Source organism: Ambystoma mexicanum, chromosome 1p (assembly GCF_040938575.1).
Source record: "Ambystoma mexicanum isolate Mex_15411 chromosome 1p, UKY_AmexF1_1, whole genome shotgun sequence".
Taxonomy (NCBI): domain Eukaryota; kingdom Metazoa; phylum Chordata; class Amphibia; order Caudata; family Ambystomatidae; genus Ambystoma; species Ambystoma mexicanum.
In genome coordinates this window covers 456,848,505-456,876,477 of record NC_090921.1, presented here as the reverse complement: position 1 = coordinate 456,876,477, position 27,973 = coordinate 456,848,505, and the positions used below count along the sequence as shown (strand labels likewise).

Here is a 27,973-nt window from a genome sequence, read left to right as displayed (position 1 = left end):
TACCTTTTTGATTGTTGTTGCTGCACAAATCAGGCTTCAAAGCCTATTGAAAATGCCATCATTCCATGTCAGACTGACACACGCGCTGTGTCTTTTTATGCCTTGGCAAAGATCACTGTGCAGAGGAGAGCAGGCCCTGTTAAACTATGACTAATAAGACTGGAGTGTGTCAGGACTTTCTTACCCTGCTTCTAAACTAAACCCAAAAAACAGAAACCCAGCAGTCGCTCTCACTGGAGAATGAAAAGAGGATGGAAAGACATCATAACTAAATAAGTGGGTCTACTTCCTCTCTCATGCTTCCTCTACCCCAAAATGACATAGTTAAAGTCAACACTCGTATTCTTATGAGGAGATGCTGTAATAAGTACAGGTGAGTCCAACTCCCATCTTAATGCCTTAGGAGAGTGGAAGGCCTTCTGGCGGCCATATAAGATCTTTGATCAGGCCCCCAAAGGCTGTTAAGTCTTCTGTTCCTGCTGCTCCTCTAAAGGACAATGAGGATGACCCAAAACACTGCTCCCGCATGCCCATTGCTCCACCACATCTGACACCTGCAGGAGGCTGTGAGCAATGTGGGTTTGGCGCCATCGTGCCCAATGTCGTCTGTGATGGTTAATGCTGCTCTGATTAACATTTTGCCAAGCGCATGGAGCCGGGCACCATTGGTTACTGACATCATCAGAACTTATATTCTGGACCCCCAAGATGGGTGGTGCGAGGTTCCCCAAACTGCTCTGTGCAGCCATTGTCCTGTGATTTTGGACAATTGAGACTGGGGTGGCACTCTCCACATTCTCCACTACCACCTAGACTCCCTGGCTGGCGCGGACGTTAAAGTGGACAGGTCCATGTTGAAAAACCTCCTATTGTAGCTCCTTTTTCTTCCTCTTCAGGCCTCTCTGCTTCCTGTACAATTTTGGACTTTTGTTCTTCTCAAAGATAAGGAATCTGTAGGAGGAAAGTATCGATTAAATGAAGAAATGGCTTAATGTTATTTCGGATGGATACTTTTATTACTCCCACTGATTACCGAAATTAGAATGTTTGCAATTGCCCTTCCTTACAATGGTCAAATGACTACTCTGCAGTTCCTTACTGTAACTGGCTTGAAATAGCCCAACTGAGGGAAGCAGCACTTGTGGCTCGGAGTAACTATACTCTAAATTCCCATCCGGGGAAATGCCGTAGGGCCTGAGCTAAAGTCGAACTCTCAGCCATGTCGCTGCACCGATTGTCTGATAAGAAAATGTTTGTTTGCAGACTGTTAGGATGAACTTTTCAACAGGGAGGATTATACATAGCCATCAGAAAGAATTGTAAAGGCACATGAATAATTTGTTCTTTATTGGCAAGTAATAAAATCATCATACCTTAAATCCTCTTCAGGTAGGGTGCAACTTTTTAGGTAGTAAGGAAACTGTGGTACTCGCCGTCTTAAATATTAGATTATAACTGGATGAGGGAAACGCTGTCTCCCTCGTGCTATTCGGTCTGTCTGTGGCATTCAACACTGAATTACAACCTACTCCTGCCTAGATTGCAACACATGGGGATAAGATAACTTGGATTTGGAAAACTCGCTAACTGACTACTGGACCGAAGACCAACCCCGAATAGAGGAGTAAAAGACCTTGGTGTGATCATGGACAGTAAAGTGTCATGTGAACTACAGTTAACAAAGATTGTAGAAACGTTTTCTTTGATTTAAAAATGTTACACCATCTTTTGAAATACTTGGGGTAAGCCCCAATGCGTTACTGTTGACTCTGGTTGGCTCCTGTTTGGATTATGCCAATGGGGTGTACTTGGTCTTCCAAATTATGCAATTGCAAGATTTCAGAGTGCTCATTCAGCCACAGCAAAAATCCTTCTTAACCAACCAAAGCACACTTCCCAATATAGGAACACTTGAAACCCTTAACTGGCTGCCCATTAAGAAACATATTATTTTTAAGGTTGTGCATAATCCATAAATCCATCAACAGGAATATTTCTGCTTTCATAGCTGATCAAGTCAGGCGATTTGTTTCAGCTAACACAGGATTACTTGCCGTCCCCAAGTTAAACTTTGCTGCGCAAGTGGTAGATCATGCTTCAATTGAGGGACAAAGATTTGGAATTCCCTCCGACCCAAATTAACAATCACTTCATTCTACCGGACTTTAAGAAAAAAGCTCAAGCCGTTATTTTTCAGAAAAGAGGCCTTCTAGTTGCCCACTGTGCTAAGAGGTATGGGTATTCGAGCCAAGATTCCCCTATTGGGAAAATGGTGTACTTGAAAAATGATTGCCAACTGTGACAAATCTGGAGTTTTCATCCCTTTTCCCCCAACGAGCAGCCACCCCATTTGAGACTTAGAAGGTGAGCCTGCTCTGCAAGACTCCCTAGGGATTTGGGCAAATGGGACCTCACTGGCAGTGACTCCCCTTTTAGGGGCCAAGGACTCCCATTCCCAAAGGGAACTTCCTATGCAGGACACTTTATTTGCATATATGGGAATGCCTCGCATCAAAAACACGGTGTCCTCCTCCTGTTGGTTATAGACCATGTTGAATCAAGCCCTCCGTATGAAGGAAAACAAATACCTCTCTAGAAAGAGATTTGTATGAAAATGGGATGAGGAGGCCAGAAGGGAGGAGAAAGAACAGTACACAGGGGTTGGCCGCTGACATCAGAATTCTGTGGAGAGGCAGAGCACAGTGTAGCCACGGATCTGCGGCCCTGGGAGAAGCGGAGGATGCCCACTGAAGATTCCGGAGGTCCGGCAAAGTGGACAACAGGGAAGCCATTGTCAGAACGGAGTTCAAGGAACCGTCCGATGTGGTGGCATGACCCCAGAGGTGATGTGGTGGGCCTGGTGCCCATATAACAACGCCAAAAACTTGGAGAGTAGAAAGCTCCCATCTGCCTCCGTTCATTGAATGTGGCAAGCTGCAGAAAACCAGAGACCAGAAAAAGCGAGAAACCCGAAGGGGGGGGTGACAAAAAGCAAATTAACCTACCTCCACGAGGTCACCCACACCGAACACAGGTACCTGGGTGAACTCGAGTAGAAGGAGCCCACCAAGGGAGTGTATTTTAAGGAGAAGAGACTATGACAGAGTAGTGAATCAACATAACCAGATATCAGAGAAAATAACCAAGCACCTGAACAATAAGAATGATTGTGAATCATTAGGAAAATCCTGAACCATATCCTGGGAGATAAAAAAAACCAAGGGGACATTTCTAAGAGATAATTGCTGAAGAGTGGAAGCTATGAAGTTGGTTGTGAGTTAAAATTACTGAACGAAACAAACAAGGAAAGAAAGAGTCCAGTAATGAGAGCCCACTAGTGGAGGACTCCCTAAACTGATGAAGCAAATATTGAACATAAAGTGAAAGGACGGTGTTTGAGAGACTTCATCCAGGAGAACAATAAGGGTCATATGGTCTGGAAGAAAAGACCGGTTGGGAGGAACTACAAGCACTTGTAACTAAAACTCTATAATGCATCAGAAGAGATCACCAGAAGGAGCTGCTTTTTGAAGAACAGAGATTTTTGTATATTGAAGAGCTGTTTTGGTTAACAGACTTTTTTTGTTTATTGAAGAGTTGTGTGAAATGGTATCTATAGAAGATCTCGAACATAAAAAACCTGAACGGGAGAAAATGGCTAAAAAAAAAACAAAAGGTCAAAATGTTGAATAATGGGGGCGGGGGTGTTCTGAGCTCCCCTTGATGGACATTAAGGGAATTCGGGGGGTCCCTCACTTCCATAAAAAGGAAAGTGGGGTTCAAAGAAAGAGATATATATATTTTTTTTTTAATTTCTTTTTTTAAACAACCCTCAATGGGGAGGCGGAACTCGCATCACATGGAAAGAGCCTTGGAGAGAGGAACAGCAGATAAGTGCGCCATAGAAGGTACATTGTAAGGGTGGGGGGGATAGCGGGCTGGGGTGATGTATGTTATTTTGTGGTTTTCGGATTCAAAATTTTCATCAAGTAAATAATCGCGTACATCTGTGTGGTACCAAGGAAACCTTGAGAGAAAGCCTCACGATAAAAAGCAAAGGGGAGGCCAGAAAAGGACATTCTTTTGGCTCAGTGTAGTTATTGTGAGTGTTAAGGTCAGGTAGATTTAGGCTTGGAATGAGGACATTTTGATTTTTGACTTCCTGGCGACAGGCGCGCACCTTTAATTTAGTTAGGTTGGGAATCACCCTGTAGCGGTAAGGCGAGATAGGCCTTTCTTTATTATATAAATAAAAGAACCTCAAAATGTCCACTTTATGTCGATGACACCAATTCCGTCTGCTTTGTACCAGGCTTCGAAAGAGGTCGCTCTGCTGGGCCATAACACTCCAAAGGTTACAGGTTTGCCGAGATCACCAGCACTTTTTAGAATACTAACATATGTGCATCGGTACTTGCAGCTATGTATAGGGCATTCGACCCTTATGAGACTGGAACCTTTCAGACCTGCATTCACGCTTGTGATCGAATAGAAGTTTGTCATTGGTTTGATGCTTTCCTGCAAGATCTTTTTTTGAGTGGCCATTGGAAAGACCAGGACAGAGGTTCTGGTCACTTTTCTCCCTTGCGTAATTGGGAGGTTTGACAGACTGCATCACTGCTGTGCGTTAGCTCAACAAATTGGGTGCTGCAGTTTTCATCCTGCTTTTTAGAGATGCTGTAATGGCCTGGTTGCCCTCTTTTTGGAGAACATGCTGTGCTCTGTTGGACCACTAGTAGACGCATACAGAGTGGAGGCCCTCTGCCGACAGGAGGCAACGTTACACTTAAGTTGATTGCATCAGGAGGTAGTGTTAATGGTCATTTCCCACTGGGGAGTTCCCCAGTACAGTCACATCTCACTAGAGGTGAACAAGAAATGCACCCTATTTTGCACCTTGAAGGTTCCAGAAGAAGACCTTATTTATGCAGTTCCTTATGGTCCACTCATTATATTGGAGCTAAGCAGGTTGAGAACTTTTGGTTCCACGATGATCTTTGTGGATCCGGAACGGGTGAGAAGGAGCTCACAGCCTGATTTTTCCCAGACCTGATGATTTGACCACTGTAAGGCTTATGCTGTGAGAGATGTATTTGCTGCATTGTGGTAGATTCCATTATATGAACATGAATGGCCTGGTATGAAACTTGCAGGGGCTGTCATTGTGTTTTCTTTTGTCTGCCTTAAGGCCTTCACTGGAAAATGAGCAGAAAGCTCTGCTCTGCAGAGGGGAGTGCCATTGTTAGACAGGTGTCAAGTGGCAAGCTATGCTTTGTTGCACACTTTTGCCACGCACTACTGTCCTGATCCTCTGGCAGGGGAGGACACTTACTTTGGATGTTCGATTCCTCGAATGATTCCTGCTATAAATGTGGTTAATCTCAATCAAATCCGGTCCAGGCTTTCGACTCAGTGAGATGGCCATGGCTGTTGGCAACTCTTGAGGTTTTCGGAATGGGCCCCGGGTACTGTAGGTGGGTTAAAATGGTGTATAGTTCCCCAATGGCCAGGGTCAAAACAGGGGTCACAATCTCAGATAAATGGCAACTTAGCCAGGGCACCAGACAGGGCTGCCCCTGGTCACCCATGTTGTACATATTACCGTTGGAGCCGCTGGCGGTCTGTTTTAGGCAACAATATGAAGAAATTGGGATACGTACCGCAGGTGGTCCACATCTGATTTCATTATACGCTGATAATATGCTCTTGTACCTACGATTCCCAGAAGAGTATACAATACATCCTAGAGGTGATGGAACGATATGCCACCCTCTCCGGCATAGCGATAAACCTCAAGAAATCTAGCATGTTCCCCTTAGGGAGATACAGATCAGTCCCGCCGGGGGGGATTGCCGGTACTGCATACCCTGGCAAACCAAGTCGTTCAGATAGCTTGGAATCGACATATACCATTCGACAGGAGAAGAACATAAACACAACACGGTGAAGGCAGTGGAAAGTATCAAGAATTGCATGGGCTTCTGGTCCAGATTGCCCCTGGCCATGATGGGGAGGTCGGCTCTAATCAAGATGGTAGTTCTGCCAAGATTGTTAGACTTTTTTGTAAACATCCCCCATGTGATCCCCAGGCGTTTCTTCGCCAGCCTCCACAGCTTGTGCAGGAGCTTCATATGGCATAATTCCAGGAATAGGGTGGCTCTTTGGAAACTGCAGAATTCGTGTGATAGAGGGGGAATAAACCTGCCGAATTTTGAGTTATATTATCTAGCGGGACAATTGCAATACGCGGCCAGATGGCTGTCTGAGGAAGAAACAGCGGAAACTAGGCTGTTGTGTAAGGAACCGGCTCCCTATTTTCTTAGAGAGGTGGTGTGGCTGCCTAGGCACAGGGTGCTGGAGATGGCGCGGCTGCTGTGGCTTGCCTGGGAGGTGTGGCATAGAGCATGGCGGGTGGTGGAATACCCGGCCCCGTTTTCCATGCAGGTGCCGTTGGAGGCGCTATGCAGAGAGGACCCCCAATTGATTAAGTGGTCCGTAGATACTGGGAACCCGTGGGCTTGCCCACTCTGGGAGATGTATGGCAGGAAGGAATAGCGTTAGAATTTCAGACATTGTTGGAGGATACCGGGGTGCATAAAGGGCAACATATAACCCACTCCAGACTAGTTAAGCTCGTGCGAGAAATATGGCCGGCAGGGGTGCTCACGGAACAACCGGATGTCACTATGGAGATGATATATGATGTCTCAGAGGGTGGGCACGAGATATCCCACACATACGAGCTACTGTGGTTCAAGGTGGGGAAGGAATTGTCTCTATTGCGACAGGTCTTGGAGGAGGAGGTGGGAGAGTCTATGACGGATGGGTTACGGGATAGAGCACAGAGCTATCATAAGAAAGTGTCCCGAAATGCGAGGCTCCAACAGATCCAACTATATGTCACACATAGGGCATATCTGACCCCCAGTAAGATTGTGAGGTTTGGGGGCCAGACGATCCAGAGATGCCCCAGGTGCGGGGATGAGGAAGCTGGGATGTTACACATGTTCTGGGCTTGTCCGGAGATGGGTAGAATTTGGGTTGAACTGTAAATACGCCTGGCTGGGAAGGGTATCAAGCTAGAGGTGGAGTCGGCCTGGGCATGCATGCTAGGGGCTTTCCCTAGGCCACGTCACCTGTGGCCATTAGCAAAATGAAGGATTTAGCATACGTCCTGGCCAAGAGGAGGATTGCAATGTTTTGGAAGGCAGCTCACAGGCCCAGGGTGGAGTTATGGTGGACTGACCTCTCGAAATGGGCCGAGGCCGAAACGACTCTTTGGTTCCAAGCGGTCAACAGGAGAGGTGAGGAGGAGGTAGGACCCCTACTTAAATGGAGGCAATTGGTGGCCACCACGAGGACCCCCCCCCCCCCTCAGCCCGATCACATTGAGGATGATGTGGATGAGAGGACGACACCCGACTCGCCTGAGGACATACAGGCTGATGATACAGACTTTATGGCTCAAGTTGGGAGGGTGGGGAGAAGTGGGACTGGAAATGAAGCTTGTAATGTTATCTTGTTAAACATAGACACGGATGTCCTAATTATTATGTTTGGAGTGTTGTTATAAAATAAAAATAAATTAAAAAAAAAATCCTTAATCCAATCCATCCTCCCAATTTGTTAATGCTTTAGGAGTTAGATTGGGAATGCATTTGAGTAATTTTCTTATGTCTATGTTCTTACTGATGAATACACTCATCCTCCCTCAGACTGCTTATCGTCGACCACCCTCCACCCCACAGTCTTATACTGTTTGTAACATTTTGCCAGTTATACAATACCTTGGCCTGTATGGGTCAAGAAAGTTGTCTGTAACTGAGGACAGGTGACTGATGTGGCTCAGTTGATGTACTGTTGACGTCACTTCTAGAGTCAGTGGAGCAAATGACACTGTACCTATGTGCCCGTTTTGCAGCTCTGGAAATGTTTCTAATCCCAGTCCTTTCCTGGAGCTATTTCAAAAGATGCATATTTAGGAGGCATAAACTTTCCAGCAGAGTGACCATTACTTAAAGTTAGTAGTTTAAACTGCTCACTTCAGGGACCACCTAGCTTGCTCTGCGTGGAGTACTTTTCTTTAGGCTATGAGGATTTATGCCTTCTAGAGCATGTCACTAATGTTTGGCATTCTGCACCATTGGGCTTGAATTGCATTTATTTGTTCATGTTTAAGTTGGTATTGCTAGTGCACTGACCATTCTAAAGTGTGTGAAAAACAGAAGTATACCACTGAATCGGTTTTGTTTCATTAACTTTAGATCCATCATTGTTTAAATAGATTAACACAGTTCATTAATGGCTACAGTCCCATGGAAATATACCCCAAGTATCAGCGTATAAATTCATAGCAATAAGGATTGCGGTTCATAACCTTCACCAATCCTCCAAGTGCAATTTTTCAAAGGTCAATTTTTGTGAGGGTAGTCTGCTGTTCTTTGCCTTGTTCCTCGTGTTACCTTAGTGAGGTTATGCTCTTGTGTTTGTGCCTCCAGATATTGCTAGAAGCAAGTGGTGATGGTAGATGTTTGCCTTTAACTTGCTGCAATATTTTTGTGGCAACAATCCCCGTAGGCGTGGAGTTCCATTAGACTATGGTCTCATGGTCCATTTGGTGGGGGTATTTAAGGCAAATGAAGAGCTGAGCATGCTGGCGTTACCTTCTCTTACCCACTGTCCATTCATTTGTATTATTTAAGATCAACTAGCATGCATCTCCAGTTTGTGTGGAATACCTGTCTGACTGCCAGGTTTCACTGCATTTCTTGGTTTGGAAGACAGGTCTGCGATATTGTCTAGCATTGCCACATGTTTGTGTTTTTTCCAAAGCATTTTATCTACTAACATCAATTTTTCTTCCTGCATTGTATTGACAGAGTATTTCCTGGAAGTGGCTGTTTGGTGCAACCGCTGTGGCAATAGGAGGCGTTGCATTGTCTGTTGTTATTGCTGCAAGAAACTAGCTACATAGGAGGTTTTCCTGAGCGGACCAAAGCCATAATTCGGGACTGCAGCACCATCAATCCAGCAAGAAAATGGCAGTCTGTAGTAAATTCTTCATTTCACCTCTTTGTGTGGAGGTTGTACTGGCTAGGTGCACGTAGGTATGGACTCTGCTGGTGTTGAGAAGCCCCGCCGAACCTGCTGCCTCCTGTTCACAATGTAATCTGTTAAAGAAAATAATCTCTATGAAAATGACTGTGAATAACTTTATATATGTTGCCTAATCTATAGTAAAATCATTTGTTTTCATCTTAAGGTAAATGCCTTTAGGTGTGGAGTAAGAGGGTTTAGGGGTGGAGTGGGTTAACCATGGGATGACACAAGGTCCGCCAATGTGAGGGAACAATGTGTTTTGTTTTTAGTTTCATATTTATTTGCTTTATTCTTTAGAGTTCATCCCTAGCATGCCAGATCATCACTTTGGGATTGCTGGTCTACACCCATTTAATCAGAAAGCTGAAAGTGTGCTCTGAAAAACAAACTTTAGAACGTGACTTCAAGCCCTGTGACTCAAGTCGGCTGCGTCTTATCACATGGCATAATCAGCCCTTACTACAAGATTTTTGTTCTGTGGGACCAAATAGATGAACAGCAATGTTACAATTTTATGATTGAACTGGTCCTTTTCGTTAAGCTACGATAAACCGTTTACCTGAAGATGGATGTTTTCCTTAGCTCTCTGGGGTGTTGTTCTTTACCTATAACAGTAATACCCCACTGATATTGCTTGGCCTGTACACCTAATTGTAAGAAGCAAACAAATATCCTGAAATATTGGCTCTGCGCTTGTTCGTTGTGGCCTTTGATTAGATAAACTTGCAAACCTTTTGTGGAGCCACCAACTTTCTACACCACAGTTATGTTTTGGCCCTAAAATGATCTTTATTACTACCCAAGAGGACGTTGCGGCTGGCCCTAGCAGCAGACCTATAGTGCAAGGGCGTATGGCCTATGTGCAGGTTTAAAACATTCCATGCGATCGGGTTACCTCCTTTATTGGTTTAAATGTGTAGCTGAAGCTTTATGCCGACAACTGGCTGCAACAGTGCTAGAATATCTAGCACCAAATTCCGAAGCAAAACGCGCAAGTACGGTTTCACGTGTGTACCTTTTTAAAAAAAAAAAAAAAAAGTGACGTGACTATTGGTTTAAATTGTACACTTTCTTCTATATGTATGCATCCCAACACAATCCTATGGGAGACAAGCAATACCTACTGACATGCTCAAACCCTTTGACAACATTTTGATTCGAACCATTAAATGTGCCACTACATAGGTCGGAGTAAGATGCAGTGGGCTCACATGCCATTCACTGCTTTCAGATATTGCACATTATGCCTATCAAACCACACACACATGAAAAATATTGTGGTGTAGGGGCTCTTTTGTAGATTCATATGGGGACACATTCTGCCGGTGAACAGTTGAATGATATACATACACAAGTTGAGTGGTGTGTATGTCTCGAGCACCCTGAGATGTTCGACACAATGTGTTAATGCTGATCATTAGTTTACATCTAGGTTTAAAAAAGTAGCATATGAAATAACAGCCAAGCATTTAATGTTTATTCCGTATACAGTAGACCCCATATTAGGAAATGTATGTAGCTACATGCTCTATGGATGATATTGTGGCAAATGAGTCCCAGCCCTCTTCACATTGCAAAGCAGTGAATAAAATGTTTTTCTGATAAATGGTGCATATATGGTCTGTAAAGGACTGCTCCAAATTTTAAGATAATGCAGGTTATTTTATTATGCCCATAATCATAAGAAAAGCATTAACTGATATAACTCTGATATAACTCTGGCTAAGTCATGCAGTCCTTCGTTTCGATTCAACTGTGAAATGAGAAAATGTTGACTATTGTCACAAAACACCAAACATTTGCATATATATGTTCCCATTAGTAAATGTGTTTTTACACTCACGCAACATTACTACATAGGAAATACTGGATAGAGCATATATTTTAATGTTGCTGTCACTGCTGTCTTACCTGTTTGATGGTAAAACAACATTTCCAAATGCTGTATTGTAGAGCGAACTTCACCAAACGCTATTGCATTTTCAGATAGTGTGCATCTCTCTTGCTTAAGCTAAGCCTAGCCTCTGTATGCATGTCTCTTCTCTACTTCCCGTGCAAGTACGCTATTTGTTAAGACCTGCATTGTGGTCATTGGTGACAACTGATTTCTGGGGTAGGTTCCCTTTGTTTCTCAAGCACATTGACCCCTTGCCCTGTATCGACATTCACCAACACCCTTCAGTCAAAAATCAGCAACACAAATCTAGGAGGGGGATATGCTTGGAGCTATTTGATGGCTTTTTACTGATTTCAAGAACACACAACAAAACGCATTTGGTATCTACATCAGAAAAATATTTCCTTTCTGTATACTTTTCCCCATTTGGATAACCCTGACATGAGACAATTCAGGAAAATCAGAGAATCCGATCCAAATACCTTTTTGATTAAATATGGAAAAGGAATCCAGTGCTAAGGCTTGCTATGCTTTATTTTTTAGTATTGCTGCCTACTTGTGTAGTAAGCTCGCCCCTCCCCATTTCTTTCTTAATCACTCCAGGCTGAGATGCCAGACTCCAAGGTTTCTGAACTACTTAACCAGACGGATTAGTCGGGTCTTTTTGCTATTCTTCTGACTGATTTCTTTCGGTTTAAACAGTTGCTTAGACTTGTAGCAGGCCTTCATTCTATTGATCATGCTCCTATGATGTTTCCTTCCTGCTTATCACAACATTATAATAAGACCTTCGGCTGGCAAATCAGTGTTGGTGACCAGTTTTGCTTTATTGTAATCTGTTCCTACTTTTGGACTGGTCAAATTGAATACCTGTTTAGTCTTGCAACTTGCTTTACCTTCTCAAGTAATTCGTATTGCAAAGAAGCTTCTTTGTCTGTATGTACGAATATCTGCGCACAGAGCATGTTCATCCTCCATTTGCATTACTATACAGGAACCTGTCCAATGCAGTATTAAAGAGCAGTATACACATTTTGCTTCTAATTGAAAGGTAGTGTACCTAGGGATAGTCCAACTTTGGACCCAGTCGCTCACAGTACAACCAGTGATCTTAGCTGGTCTCTGGACAGGTAATTCTGAATGCCTTAAAATACATTTAATCTCTCTTGGCGTCTTCAAAAAAATATAAAGTATTTAGCAGCATTGGACAGTGTTTCCCTCCATTGTACCCTAAAAATACCCCTACTGGCCCAAGTTAATTTTCTGCATCCAGAGGACTGGATCCACTAAACATGGTGTTTTGTTCGCCATCACCGTTCAGGAAATGGGCGTCCTTATTCATATGCTCAGATTTTTCTACTCTATCTCCTTTCATCCATACTTAAGGAATAGAGCAGACAGGAGCATGCTGCAGAGCAGCGTTGGTTTCGTGCAGAACCACACACAGAACATGTGACTGTGAGCAGGCATGTGACACAAATTCCCTCAACACTTGCTCGCCCCGCCCCCTAACCAACTAGATCATTACGTGGACGAGGCTGTAGCATCGGCCACAGCTGCAATCTTTAACATCAACCTGTGGCATATTTACAATAAAGCCTGGGGCAACACATTGCAATCAGACAAACATTTTTATATCAGTGTATTTCAGTTTACTAGCTGTCATTTTTTAATGTAAAGATAGCTTAGTTTCTCGGGGTCTGGCTGATCCACAGTCACGCATGAGTGATTGGGAGCTGTTAGCAGTCACTGCCCTCTGATGGATAACATTTTTGCTGGCAAAATTATCTATTAATGCATGCCTGATGTTTACAAAAGCTTTGTTGGGGTGACGAACAGACGTTCCAAACCTAGCATGCATTAGGTATTTAGTGATTCAGTCCTACAACGCTCATGAACATAAATGACATCTAGAAACCTCTTTGGTCATTTTTATATTCCCAGAATTCTCTTTAATATCTAAAACCGCCAGAGCCTCATTGGTTTTATTGGTGCCCCCCACCCCATATCATTGAAGTAAGTTCCAATCAACGCAGACATACTGTGTTAAGCAATCACTTTTATGTTCAAATACACATGACCATTTTTTTAAACCATTGCAAAAATGATTCTTCTCTTCAGAAAATTAAAGGTGGAAAATGATGCAGCATTTCACAACATTAAACGCATGCCTTTGCTTAAATCAAGCACACAGATCCCACAGGTAGGCACTAGAATTATGATCCGAACGAAGCAAGCACCACTATCCTTCCCCAGCCTCACATTGGTCTGTGGGGTTTTTTGGACAATGGCACAAAATGCAATGATGTACCCCTTTTCTATAAAAGCTGCCTGCGCTGCACAGCTATGAGGAATCCTATTGTTTCCTACCCATGAACGTTCAGGGTTGCCCTTACTCATTACTCCACTGTGAGAATGCTCAGCTAAAGTTCCAAGAACCTTCTCGATTTGTCTTTACTCTGCTAAATTGTATATGCCCAGGTAGAGTTTCCAAATTTCACTCGTGATTTTTCCATTGTTAAATGGTGTTCCGGCACAAGGGATTGGAAGTACAAGGGCTGCAGCAGGTTGTAACTTGCCTTCTCGTTATGCCCCTTGCTAACACCAGAGTTGTAACCATGTGAAGGTTTAATTCTTTGTATTGTTCCTACTCTGGATAGGGTCAAAACTAATAGTCCTCTTGTAGATACTATTTTATAAATGTATATACAGTGGTAGGTAATGACTAAAAAGAACTCAACAGCCGTCCTTCTCTGACTATTCAATATTTAATTCATACAGTTACAATGCACAAAGATAAACAATTCAACATACATATATTCTCAGGTCTTGTCACCTGAACAATCATAAATCCAATTTGAAGTAACACCAATAGTATGAGTTTCAAATCCTCAAATCTCTCATTTGAAATTTCAATAGTACATTAGCCATCAATGTTTTAGTGCTCATATGAAATGCTGTATGATAAAATCAAGATAAGAATAATAATTCTTGACTTTATTAGTATTATTTGCTATGCATATGTTCTATAATATATATCGTCCTACTCCAACATGTTTGTCTTTGATATCACTGAGGACATTCCTGAGGGAGAAACAAAATTTATATAGTACCAAATTCAGGTGTACAAATGTTCACATTTAGGGTGTTGTGGGTCATAAAGTTTTCAAAATAGATTAGCTCTACTTAATGATACAGAATCTCAAGCACACCTTCTCTACAAATTTAGTCTCATCAAGGATAATGGAAAGCTTAATTAGATCCACCAGGAACAAAGGCAAATTGATCTTAAGGATATGCCACTCATGATTATGTATAGCCGGGAAATAAATTCTATCCCCTTGCAGTCCTCTGAAAAATGGAGGGTAATAACTGTATAGCCTGCAGTTGGTAGTTGAGTTGTTCTACATGTGGGCTCCCTTTGTACCGCCTCCTCGTATGAGAAACTTTATTCATTAGGTGTAAAAGGACCTTCTCTGTAGAGTTGCCAGAACTAAAGCACGCCAACAATTGGATCTTTATCAAACTTTTTTAAGTACCTGAACCAACTACATGTATTTCATATGTAAACTATACCATTTCCGCACATAGAAATGTAATTATGTTGTCTGCAACTTGACAGCAGGCAAATCTGGAGAAACCAGATATTAGCATTGAAAACAAAATTCCTCGTTCCAGCCCTCCAACAATTGCTAGACAGCTGATAATCTGATTACTTCCTCTAAAATATTGCTCTCCGACCTAATCGAAAGTAGCCAGTTGGCTTCAACAACTACATCTAGGAGACTAAACTGTAGAACACACTGCCTTCTCCAAATCCTGGGCATTAGAGACCCTAAACAACTCTTTCAACCAACACGACATAGATGATAACAGGCTTGAATTAGTGGAAACAATAACATTCTAATCCAGTCGAATTTAAAAATGTCCTTTATGGAGCGAAAATTGGTGAAGATGGTGGTGAAGTGTTTTAGTTTTGCAAAGGCAGACAGTCTGTTGAAGGGGTAGAATCTGGTGAAGATGCAGAATCTAGCAGAGGTGGAGTAAAGTCAGGGGGAATACACTTACTTGGGCCTCGGCAAGCAGAAAGCCTAAATGCACCACTGACTTCAACCATTTTATTCTAAAGACATCTCTGCTTCTAAATGTCCCAGAGCTTGTGGTTTAGCTGCTGCTTGTCCTGTGGCAGGCATTTTTACCCATCTATGCACTCATTCACTCTGTTTGATGTCTTAGCCCATAGCATCATTGGAATCTCTGCATGCCTTACGTTGCTCTCCTTAAGGTGTGTGTGGTCATGATTAACAAGGTGTAGGAGATATTTCATTATATCACGCCTTCAGGTATACAGACTTCAAGAACAGAAAGCAGCTGAGTACCAATCGCCCCCTTTTCATGGGCAATGTGGGCCAGTTATTCATTCCCAAGTGTCCATCATGAAGGGAGCAACTTGTAAAGCTTTAATTCCTCCTGAACCTTCGCTGAGGTGCTGTTAAGTTCTTAAAAGGGGGCACGCACCTGGCGACTTAGCACCATAAAGCTCCCTTAGATACCACAATAGTAGACACAAACAGACCAAGGGGCAGAGGTGTTCCAAAACACTGAATCGTCCATGGATCCCACTGACATCAGTCTCAGAGAGCAGGTATGTTGCTGCTTCCTCCGAGCATACTGAGATAACTTTTACATTCAAGTCTCTGGTTAAAACTGTCTCTTCTGCACAGTAGCTCCATCTAGAGGCCACTGGCACTCATCCCAGCACCTACATGTATGTACCGGAGGGCTCTGAGGAGGCTGAAGTGGAGAACCCATTGGCTAACCCTCCCTATTGGAGGTGGTGGCACCCAGGAAAGTATTCTTAGCCACAAATTTCGGCAGTGCAATCAGCACAACCATACTACACACAGGCTCTATTTTGGACCAAATCACAGTATCCAGTGCTAGATCATCCTTGTGTCAAGAGGGGACCCTATTCTCAAAATGTAAGGTATTCCTAACATATGTAACCATGATGTCCTTAAGTAGATCATTTTGGAATTCACGACAATGGTTTCACATCATTCCCCAATAGTTCGGCCTCTAGAGCCACATTATCAAATGATAAAGCTGGCTTAACCAATGCAGCATCAGTCCTGGCACATGCTGCTTCACAAACACAGCCTACGCCTACAACACCCTCAGCTCACAGTAGAGCCTTCACCACAGCCTTCCATGCTTTTTAGACTATTGTTTCAGAAGCTCTCATTAGCCTTAAAATGATTTTGGAGCAATATTATACTAACCCTACTTTTGGAAAAACTTTTTTTAATATGACTTTTGGGAAACTTGAAATTGAAAAAAAGATCTTCATTTAAACTGTAAAACATATAACAAGAGCAGTCACTTTAGGATGCTTGTAAATGTATATCTCTGTCCATGAAACGCAGCACTGTTGCCTATGATCTATAGTTAATGATATGTCATTGTGACAATCTACAACATCTGCTGATCAGAATCTATGCAGGGGAACTTTAAGAATGTTAGAAGAATATGGGGTTCTTAACTGCATGGTAAAACAATATGTTTATATGCATTTAGGCCTGTAGGTTTGTATAATGTGTCCATATATACCTGTTTAAAAGATTGCATTTCTGCACAACCTTTTTGGGGGGGAAATACAAGATCTCCTTTCAATTATTTTCCAGAAGATCCACAACTATTGAGGTAAATATGAAAAATGTAATGGGACGTTGCAATAGTATGTTGCTATGTCAAAAATAACCTCACTATATTATTTTTTAAATGAGACTGTGTTTTCTAAGGAGATTCGAAAAAAAGATGTTAAAACTTTACACCTTGGTTTTCACAAAATAGGTCAAATTGCAGTACAAACTCATATACTGAACAAGTTGAAAGTGAGCCAATTAAAGGGCCACCGGAGTGACAATCTTTGTGACAACATTATTTGAATTGAATAATTTGTATTTAATCAGTAACAGACCTTAAAATTCAATAAATTAATCATTGACAGCTCTGTCCAAAAATGTGAATCCTATCTCCATCTCTGCACAATATTGAAAATCAGTGATATGAGCATTGATATCCTAGCCCTGTCTTCATCTTGTTTTGCAGGCTATAAATGTTGAGCAGTAGCGCTAATTTCTTTGGTCTCAGACTCGAGTTGGGCATTAGCAATAACAAACTGAAATCATAAGAAATATGGGCAAGCAAATCATTGCTATTATATTGCAAATAGGTGATTAGAAAATGTGTTCAGGCTGTTGTTGCAAGGTGATGTATATTCGTTGCCATTTTTAATTATTATCGGAACTTCTGTCAGCATTGTTTACAATGTTCATGGAGTAATCATTGCCTAGCGTGTTGATAGCTCAGCGATTATAAACTGAAAATAGTTGGTCGCAAGGGTGTTTCCTTCCACAACTTCCTTGTTAAAACTATGCTAGCATGTGCCTGAAAACTATTCAATGAAGACTATTTTTAGACTTTTACAGCTTTTGTCAGAAGCAGGAATCGCTTTTATTGATTCAAGGAGTGTGTGTTTTTATTAAGATCTCACCTCCCTCTCGTTAACAGCTCTAGGATTGGCTACTACCCAAGCAATCTTCTTGAATGCAAATGGGTCCAGACACATTTTTTACTACACTGTTTGTTCAGGATCATGGGCCAATTTGAAAGAGTTGATGGTGTGTAATACACAATTTCAATGTAGACTTGTGTCCTACTGAACAATTTGAAGCATTACAAGTTTATCCATTGTTGTCACAGATAGGACTAGTATCTGCAGGGTCTTCACAATGTGGAAATAAGTATGCAGTCTTAAAATAATGAGTTCTGCCAACCGCCTGCGCTTGTGGAGTCAAATATCCTCTTCTCAAGAGTAACAATTTGAGTTCTGATGAGCAGATAAAAATGGGCATGCACTTGAACATTTCCTTCAATCAGTGCACGTCCTTAACTCTCAATCTTATAATGGCATGATCTCTAAAATGATTCCAATGCTATACAAAAATTTGCTGAATCAGAGAATGTGGTTTTAATGATTTTGTTGGCGTGCTGGTATGAACACTTCTTTAAAAATAAGCGTTAGTATGGCACACACTTGAATTCTTGCATTTGTACATTGTGGCTTATTGTTACAAGTCTAAAGCACATTGAGGAAATGGTTATGGAGGAAATGTTTAGAATGTTCTTACTAGCTTTGTGCCTAATCCGATACATTTGGGAAAAGTGAATTTTAATGTAATATTGTATTGTGAGCATGCCTGCAAGGTTGGATGCAACCTAGTGTTCTAACCAAAGTAATGCTCTTTTTGAAAAGGTGTAAACACACTGTAGCATAGATGTACCACCGCTTGCTTGCCTAGAAACTCTTCAGCACTGGAAAACTCCCTGCCTTCACCCATGGAATGAATAAAGTACACTTAACATAATGAACAGTGCCCCCCTCAAAAGATGATTTCTCCTTATATGTAGGCTAAAGCTAGGCTCTAATTATGAGCTCCATGTGCAAGAATGTTTTTTATGCTTTAATCAATAAAAAAAGACAATCAAAATCAAGTGTCAGTTTCTGCCCAATATGGGGAATGTACTTTAGTGCATATATTCTTTTTGTGTTGATGACACAAATAAGACCTATTATATGTTAGACAAAATATTTATTTTTCTGAATTATGGCTTTTCCGGGATCTTACATGAGCCTTTTCCCACAGTAAATAAGGTATCCTTGAGTTTCTGTTCTTGAATATTTTAAGCATGTCACATTTTCTTCCTAATAATGTGTTCTGTCATTTTTTTAGTACTTGGATTACTAACTTGTACATCCATTCAAATCATAAAATTCATATGACTTTTTTTGTTTTTTGGAAACCACTTACATGTCAACTCAGTGCCTGGACATAATGTTTATGATTTCATCATCTATGATTCTCTCCCTTTAATGTATTTTTTGTGGAAAGGAAACCTGAGGGAAGCTTTTTCTTTTAAAACATATTTTTATTATTTTCCAAGAACAGCATATAACATCCCGCTCCCAATGAAACAGCCCCACCACCCACACTCCAATCCCTCCAACCACCAGAAGTGGAACCCCTCTTCCTTCCTTTGCTTTGTCTTGGTGAGTTACAATATGTCCAAAGGTCTTACTTGTGCGGGCACCATTGTACAAGGGAAGATTTTTCATGCTGCTTTTTTCCTCAGACGATGACTGGTGGACATGGCTTATGGAACTCCTTATTCTGCAATCTAAAATTCCCAGTCTAGACTGCTCAAAAATACCCATTATTGTACTTTGTTTCTGTAGAGCCTAATCACCTACATTTCTTCTATATTAAATATTACTTTATCAATATGATGGCAACAGTTAAAACATGTGCTCTTTTAGCTACCTTCTATTTTTCATGGGATATTTACGGTATGGGAGAAGCCTTCTACAGTATTTATGTACCCTGAAAATATCTGATGCAATACCAACCCATAATTAGGTATGGTAAAAATTAGTTATTTAACTGCTTAACTATAGCAGAACGTTCTTCCTGAACTGTTGAACCTGAATTTGAAACATGTGGCACATCATACGTGGTAAAGCAGTTAAAATACTGCATGTTCTTATGGATATCTATGGCTCCCTGATATGAATTGTATAGAAGCAATGCTAATTATAAAAGTACACTAAAGCCTTTGATAGAGCTGTTTGCCTCTGGTGCATCAGATATGTAAATATTTGCATTCTATCATCTAGGATTTGTGCTTAGAAAAAGGATGATCTGCAATGTGATGACTCTTACAAAGTAGTAGTATTTTTATAATGCATGCTTAGAGCTGTTAATCTTCAATGTAAAAATATCGATTGAGATTATTTCAACCTATATGTCATGCTATAAAGGTAGAACAGTCCAACTATAGAGCCTTGTGGCCATCCCACCTTAATTTTTCTCTGAATGACAAGTGCTGCATCTCTCTATATTGAGTCTTTAATGTTTTCCAGCAGACACAGAAGCTAAGATTCCAACCACAAATAAGCAATCCTTTTGAATGAGGAGTTGCATTGGAAAGAATCTGATGACAGAATTTTCTCTTTTAGCTAGGTGGGTCATGAGAGTTGGAACAGCTTTTTAATTGAGATCTTAGACTAGGGTCTATTTTGCTCTCATTATTTACAAAATCTTTACTGGTCACCCCACAAGTTTTATCCATAGAAAAGACACCTACTGTCAAAGAGAAGAAAGTATGAAATATCAAACACTGAGTAGGCTGCCCTGCCTTCATGATGCTCAAATGGCCACCTAAGTCAATATTGATTACTTCATGCTGGAAAATAATGACTACATGTACGAACAAATCATATCTGGACAAGTAGACTGTGTGCAAAAATTGTAAAATACATTAAAAAATGTTTGTTTAAACCACCATGAATTGCATCACGCATAAAAGTGCTAACTTGAATAGTCATACAAAAAAACTGTATGGGGTTTGAATACAGGTATACAATTATTGGAAACTAAGTCCAACACAGCGGCAATCAAAACATGTACACAAAATGATCAAATGTATGATCTTCTTCAAAATGTCTGATTTTACATGGACACCCTATTCTACAACAATTTACTTACAGATGTTGGAGTTTACATAATCTACTTTTAGGGTGACAGAAAAGCATGGACGTCACATGTACAAGGTAAATCTTCATGTGTCGACACTACGTGTTTTGGACCCATCAGTACAGAATACGTTCATCCAAAATGTTTCCTTTGATCATTGAAAGGGCCTTCCTATTCCCCCAGTCAATGCAGCAAGCATACTAGAATCCGGCTGCCTAGAGATTCAGATCGTGTGGCTAGCAGCAGGCTGTCCATTCCCCGAATGAACTAATTCTACACAATCATTTTTACACCTTCCCTGAAAGTAAAGTAAATCCGGTTTTATTTATTTGCATTTTTCATGTCCTTCGTCTAGAAAACAAAATGTTTCTTTTCTGGAACAATATTTTCTATTCATAATTGAGATGGTACACATTTCTATGCAAACATGTTGCTATAAGTTTGAAAGTTGGATGATTGATTGTTGAACAGAAAATGTCTTTGACACATACGTTTCTCTGTTATCAATTGATGGGTTATTTCTGTGTAAGTGTGGGGAGAGGTTTATGGCTGTAGTAAATAATGCTAGCACTTGATTTCTGGGATGTAATAAGTGTCCCTGTTACAACTTCCCTCCTCTCTACAGTTATTATCTTGCTATTAAATATATTTGTGAAGAATTCAAATTTATTTTCTCCAACTACAGAAGTCTCAGTCTATCAAGATGTTTGTAAGAGTCTATCATTTTGACAGCAAATATTAATTATGCTGTTTACAAACCTATTAATATTAAACTCATTTGTAGTGAGTGATTCCACCATTGATCTGAATCGACTGTTCAACACACAATACCCTACATAAAGGTGTTGGTGAAATTCCCTTCGAATTTAACTTTTAACTTTGCACTCCTAGCTGAATTCCCAGGCAAAGTTGCATTCTCGCACCCATCCACTTTTGTATATATAATATGTTATCAAGGCTGTAGCTCAGCATGCAATCCAAGGGCACATAGTTTACAATCTTTAGAGTCTCCTTATGCTAAATCTGGTTGAAGTAAATGGCCGAAAATGAGATGATTTCCAGTTGATCAACTGACAGGATACTTTACGACAGGCTGCGGTCCCCTTGCCTTTATGAAAAAATGAAACAATTCTGATTCAAAGCACAAAAAAGAATCAACTATACGTGAAAAATTTCTTTATCAGATGTGCTTTTAATTATGCTTTAAAGCAACCTTTCTGTGATACATTATCTCAAATAGCAACTTGCATGAACATATATCATTGACCATTGACTGTAATCTGCTAACTGGAAATCTTATTCAACTTCAACATTTATTGCTTTGCTCACATCCCGTTTTAAGCAGCTATGTGTACTTTTTGTTCTATTTGATTGCAGAATATTTATGCAATAATAAAGACTGAAGTAAGATGCTATGGACAACGTATTTTGTCATGTACCAATGCCAAATAGATTATAAATTAAACAGATGTTTTTAAATAAATAATGTTGATCTGTATTGTTTGCATCCATACATTATACCCAACATGTTCTCATTTGTTTCATAGCACGTTTTACTGCTGTTTTGGTACAACTGCTCAATGTTCAGTTTTGATTTTGGAAGATTTGTTACTTCTCCCTTACTGTGCAATCAAAATAGTTTTACTATTTTCTTACCGGTTTTTTAATACTAATTTGTGAGAAATAAATGTATGTGACCTGTACACCTTTGCTTGATATATTAAGGGGCTATCTGCAAGTAAATTAATGCAATGCATTCTCTTTCCTTTAAAACGGTGGCCATGCCACATTATCACATTTCCTTTGATATCAGCTACCCAAACCCTCTAGTCACATGGACCTGGTTGAATTTAAAGTGGTTGATAGAGTATAGCATAGCACTATACAATCTTGCACTTCCAGCCACAAGCCCTTCATCAAAATTGGATCAGTATTGTGAGAACGTACTGTGAGAAAGCTGATGGTATTCTCCCACCTACTCCAACGGGATCCTCCATTCAGGTGGCCAGGGAAGGGCCATCGCTTTTGGTCCCGACCATGGGGGTGGACAAGCGAGGGAGGAGCACCGAAAGCAGAAGAGGGTGCAAGTGACCTGAAAGACAGGAAGAGTGCATTTGAAAGAACTGGAAAGTAAAGCGAGGGTGCTAGCGACCCGACAGTAAGAAAAGAAGGTGCCAGGGGCACGACAAAGCAAGAGGGGTTTAGAAGAGGCAGAGCAAAGAGAAAGAAGGTGAAGGAGTGCACTGCAAAGTGAAAAGTGAAACAAGATAAAAGAAAAGATAAAAAAAAACATGAGTAGAGGGCGGTTAGAAGTCATGGTCACGCAAGGGTGGAGCAAAAGCCAGCGTTTCCGAAAGTCTGACACGGCCCCGTGGAAGGAACTGTGTGAAATTTTGTTCGAGACCAGAGGGGCCTAACCATGGGCAACGGAACCCTAAGAGGGACGCAGAGACATCTTGAACCTTTGCAGGAGAGGCCTAGACTTGGGCAAGGTAACCATGAGAGGCGACACCAGAACTGTGTTTTATGTTGTTGTTTGGAACTGGAAGAAGTAGAGCTTGGGGAAGTGACAATCTGAACTTTATTTGCTAAACTTTATTTGCTACAAGAGCGCTATGTGGAAGGTATTGAGGGCAACCCTTTTTGTGTACAACTATTTTTTCTGAAACAGGCAGAACTACACCTGATAAGGCCACCTGAAACCAGTCGTGGTTTATTTCTTTTTGAGCCACCATTTTATTTTAAGAAGACCCCAGAACACATTTTGTCTAAGAGCGAGGACAAGCATAGGTTTTGACACAGACATACTTTGGTTTGGATTTATGGACACCAACGGCACTTAGAACCATCAGTTGAGGGAACAACCCCTTTAGAGTTGGGGCCAGTTAGGCATTATACCAAGCCAACAAAGGTTTTCAATTAAGGTTTTCAAAGTATTGCTTTTGAGTCTGTGTCGCCCTTGATACCATGCCTGTCTCACAGTACATTTTTGGTAACGAAGTATCTACCTACAGTCATGCCAGATTTCTATATCAAAAGCTATTGGCAGAAGACTTCATATTGTTCAATATTTGAATTGAAATAGGTTGTTGGGTTTTAGCGGGCATTAAAGATGTCTTTGGTAATGAAAAAATGGCACATCTTCGTCACAATGAATCAAATCTTAGTCTTATTTTACATTCGAAATGGAGGAACTGTATCTCGGCAGGATTCAGCAACCCTTTTTGTAAATATAGTACTGGGTGAACTCTGTTAATCATTTCATTATAAGAAGGGATCAATAAACTGTTTTTGCTGATGATTTCATTGTTTTGACTGAAAAGGCCAAAAATAGATGGATCACTTTATGGAAATTAAATATGGTTTTATTAACAAGCAAGGAGTTTGAGAGCACTTATCGTTGGGTGGTTGTCCATTCGGCACTGTCCCATGCTCAAGCAGGAATGGCTTTGGTAATTTTGTTTTTTTACAAAAAAAATGTTATTGTGCAGTTGTGCACAAAAATACTTTTTACACATTTTTCCATCAGTTAACATTCATCATTCATTAAAATACACTTTTGTTTCGGGATTTAAAAAGAAAGAAAACTATATATTGAAAATAAAATTCCATGTAATCTGCATTATAGTGGGATTTGTATAAAATGCAATTCATTTAAAAGTTTCAACAGCGCAATAGACAAGAACATTTCTTTCCCAGCAGATAATCTGTGCCAAAATTCTTGGGTAGTGAGCCAATCAATGTTATGTACAAATCTAACAATTTTCTCTTAATACTTGTGTATATGTACAAGTTATCAAGCAAAGTCTCACCTCTTGGGGGGTACCTTTACCGCACAGATTACATTCTCCGGCTACGCATTCGAAATTGTGCCAGATTCTCAGTTTCATTGGTTTTACCAGATTCAATCGAAAACTAAGTAGTTTGGGACACCAGGTAGGATTTGGAAATGTTCTTATATATGGGAGCACATATTTACTCGATTTTTCCCAAACACTAAAGTTTTGAGTATTATATTTTTAGTTTAACCTTGTCTGGGTTTGCAACTATTGTCTCACTCGTTGTTTCACATTTTTGAAGAATGTCTTCAGCATCTGCTTGTAGACTTGACCGATATTTACTCTTTTGCGATACTGTGGTCACTCATGTCTTCATAAAGAGAATTCTTGTGTGGATGTAGGATCGATCTATAAAGAACAAGTACCTTCCAATTGAAACATGATTGGACGGATTGCAATCCTAGAGCAATAGATAGACATTGGAAGTCACTGTGTCTTTTTCCACATCCGACCTTCAAGGTGAGCCAAATTGAAATTACGAGCACTGGGGTTAATTTCCATGGCATGTAAAATGGACGGAATCACTTTACCTTTGTAGAATTTTATCAGTGGTAAGAGTGAAAATCTACAAAGTGAATTTAGTAATTTTTTCCGTTGGCTTATATGTTGGAATGTTTTTTTTATTGCACAATTCTGCGATCAGGTCTTTTTGCGATTGAGTGGTACTTAGTTGAAAGCTTAAGTATTTTACAATCAGCAATAAGTGTTGATTCATACTCCAATGCAATTTTTGTTTCCTGTGCAGTTGTTTTCCAAATATTAATATCTTGTTTTTAAGTGGATTGTTTACCAATTCCTTTTGACCAGCATACAGTTCCATGGCTTGGATTAAATGCTGTTGCCCGATTAGAGTGTGATCATTTGGCGCTAGATCATCCGCATGGGCTAAACAGTGAATTCTACGCTTGCCTATGGATGGACACACAAGAGTATGAACTTGTAAAAAATTCTGCAAGATCGGCAAGATGGAGATTGAATAGCAAGGCTGCAAGTATACAGCATTTTTAATGGGTATATCCGTGGATAAAACGCCCATCAGATTCAATCTAACCTGCATTGTTATTTGCTCATGCAAGGCCATGATTATATGCAACATGCCTTCCGGGATATTCCATTTTCTTTTTACTTGCGCCATCAATTTTCCCTGACGACCAGTTCGAAGGTTTTCGATAAATTGGTAAGGGCTATGCAAGTAGGCATCGAATTTTTTTGCAAGCTTTGTTCCTTTATGATTGTCAGGGTTAACCCATTCAATACAGTGGATAGTGCCTTCCGGAAACTGGTCTGGTGTTTGGACAGGTTTGTGTGACCATCCACCCATTTCACCAAATCTTGCAGCACTATGCGCGAAAATATCTTGCTTTTACAGTCCAAGAGGGCTATCGGGCGATAGTTAGTTGGATTAGTTCCATCGCCCTTTTTGTGAATTGGGGTTACAATTACCTCTTGCCAAGACTCTGGGAACATTTGAATTTGGATTATGTTTTTGAAGAGATCAGATAGTATTACGGGCCAAATTACTGAGTCGGACTGGTATACCGAAACCGAAAGTTATCACATAGCCTTAATGGTATGAATAGTATGTTGGCCAGAAGCAAATCGCATCATGTGACAAACTTCGCAAACTAAGAAACCTGAATGTGACCATAGGGCATCCATTTTGTAAATGCCAGCCATTTCATTTTTTGTAACGCTTTGCATATATATATTCTATGCTATAGATCCACACACGGTGCAAGGCCACAGCTTGAACTCTGAAATACTAACGTAGGCAGGAATGTAGAGTCGTGCAGAAATACATCGATTCCCCTTTCACTGAAGCCTTGAAGCTGTTCAGAAGCCGCGCCTAATCAGTAGCCCAGGTGCCGGTTTTTCTTGAAAGCTCTGTTTTAAAAGGCAGTTAAACATGAATTACATATAGCTAGCGGTGCTCCTTCACGAAGGATGGTATTTTCTGCCTCAGAACTGTCTGACCCTTAGCTCACCAGCCACAGCGAACAGAGAATGTTGTATGGAATGTCTCTCTGCTAAGAACAAGTTATCCTTCCTGTGCCACTGCTCCATGTTCCTCATAACAGAGAAGTGTCTCCTTTGCTAGAATAACTAATGTTTAGACTAAATGAAGACGTGTCATAACTGTCAATTACCGAACCCTAGCCTGTATGACATGGAGAAGGGCGGGACGAATTGCATTAGCAAATGTTGATGTATTATGTATATATATGACTGCTTGAGCGCTGTTGGCTCTCTCTCGCATCTCACTGTGTCTGGGAACACACGTCGTGAGGTGTTGAGACCAAGTCGGCTGACTGATATACTTTGAATAAAACCAGACTTGTTTGGAAATCGAACCTCATGACTGACGTGTCATTGGGTATATGGTTATTGTGCCTTATTTCCATGTATGGTCTAGAAAAGATGGCGCCCGAACAGGGACCCTCCCTGTGATGCTCCATCGCATATGTTTAAGGCAAGGACAAGTCGAGGACGAAGCTGTCGGACCGGGATCGGAAGGGGTTCGGGGCACCCCTGCAGAAGTGATGAGACTCCTCCGCAGATCTGTACACAGCCGATCCCTGATCGACGAGCAGCGGCCAGAGGGAATTGAGGCGAGGGTCCTGGAAGCGAGGGAAATTGTGCCAGACACGTGGTCGTGACGATTCTTGGTTGCGCCTGTATACGGGCGAATTGCGTCCTGAGAGACAAATTGATCAGGTGAGTCGTGCCCCGATTCTTAAATGTCCTGATATTGGTTGAGTGTAGCACTTGCAAGTACAAACGCCCAGGATATCTTGTAGTATTCATAATGTGTTATCAATCGCTTTCATGCCTGTACCATGTAACTAAGTTATTGCAAGTAACAGCGTGTCAATTCCCCTGGGCTTCTTGCGCGCTATATAAATATAAATAAATAAGGGTAAGAATAGGGTAAGCGTTAACCGTGCCTGGGAAATTGTCTTCCTGTTTAGTGAGATTTTTTCACCGCGGTAGACCATCTTTGGATACTGGCCAGGCTGGGCCACCCTAGGGGTCGCCGGCACATGATTTGTACTTTAAGTACGGGATAGGGGCAATAGTGTTCAGTGCGGTTTGGCATAGGCAGACCAGAAATGTATCAGACCTTCAGTGGCCGAATAATGGGAGTTTTGAACTAGCACGTATAGAACATTTAGAATAAGTTTTGTTACGGAAAAAGGCCAGACCTGCAGCGTTCGCCGTTGTAAGAGACTGGAGGAAGGAAGCGAATCTACGCTTGAAAAGTAGAGAAAAACATGCACGTAGACATAAATCAAATACAGAGAAAGCGCTAGAGCATGATCAGCAAAAGCAGACAAGCCATTATGAGTATGGATAGGGCCTTCCAATTAGACATACAGAAAATATGTCCTTCACAAGATCTGCATACATCAGACGAACTGATAAATAAGGTACTAAATGAGCGAAGAAATGAACCTTCAAGCACTGAACCTGTTGCACCGCCTCCTTATGTACCTCCGCCTGTTGCTATACCCACAATTCCATCCGCACCTGCAGTAGCCGTA

The 27,973-nt window shown here is 41.1% G+C and overlaps 1 protein-coding gene across 4 annotated transcripts in view; it reads left to right on the top strand.

Moving 5' to 3' along the window:
• The window catches only part of FKBP8 (FKBP prolyl isomerase 8), a 1,109,098-nt gene extending 1,090,549 nt beyond the window's left edge, over positions 1-18,549 (top strand). For all 4 annotated transcript variants that reach the window (XM_069649288.1, XM_069649286.1, XM_069649287.1 and 1 more), the window contains one exon: positions 8,880-18,549. In XM_069649288.1, coding sequence (XP_069505389.1) covers positions 8,880-8,966 — 87 coding nt within the window. In that variant the 3' untranslated portion in view covers positions 8,967-18,549. The remainder of the gene's footprint in view (positions 1-8,879) is intronic.
• The last annotated feature ends 9,424 nt before the right edge of the window (positions 18,550-27,973 follow it).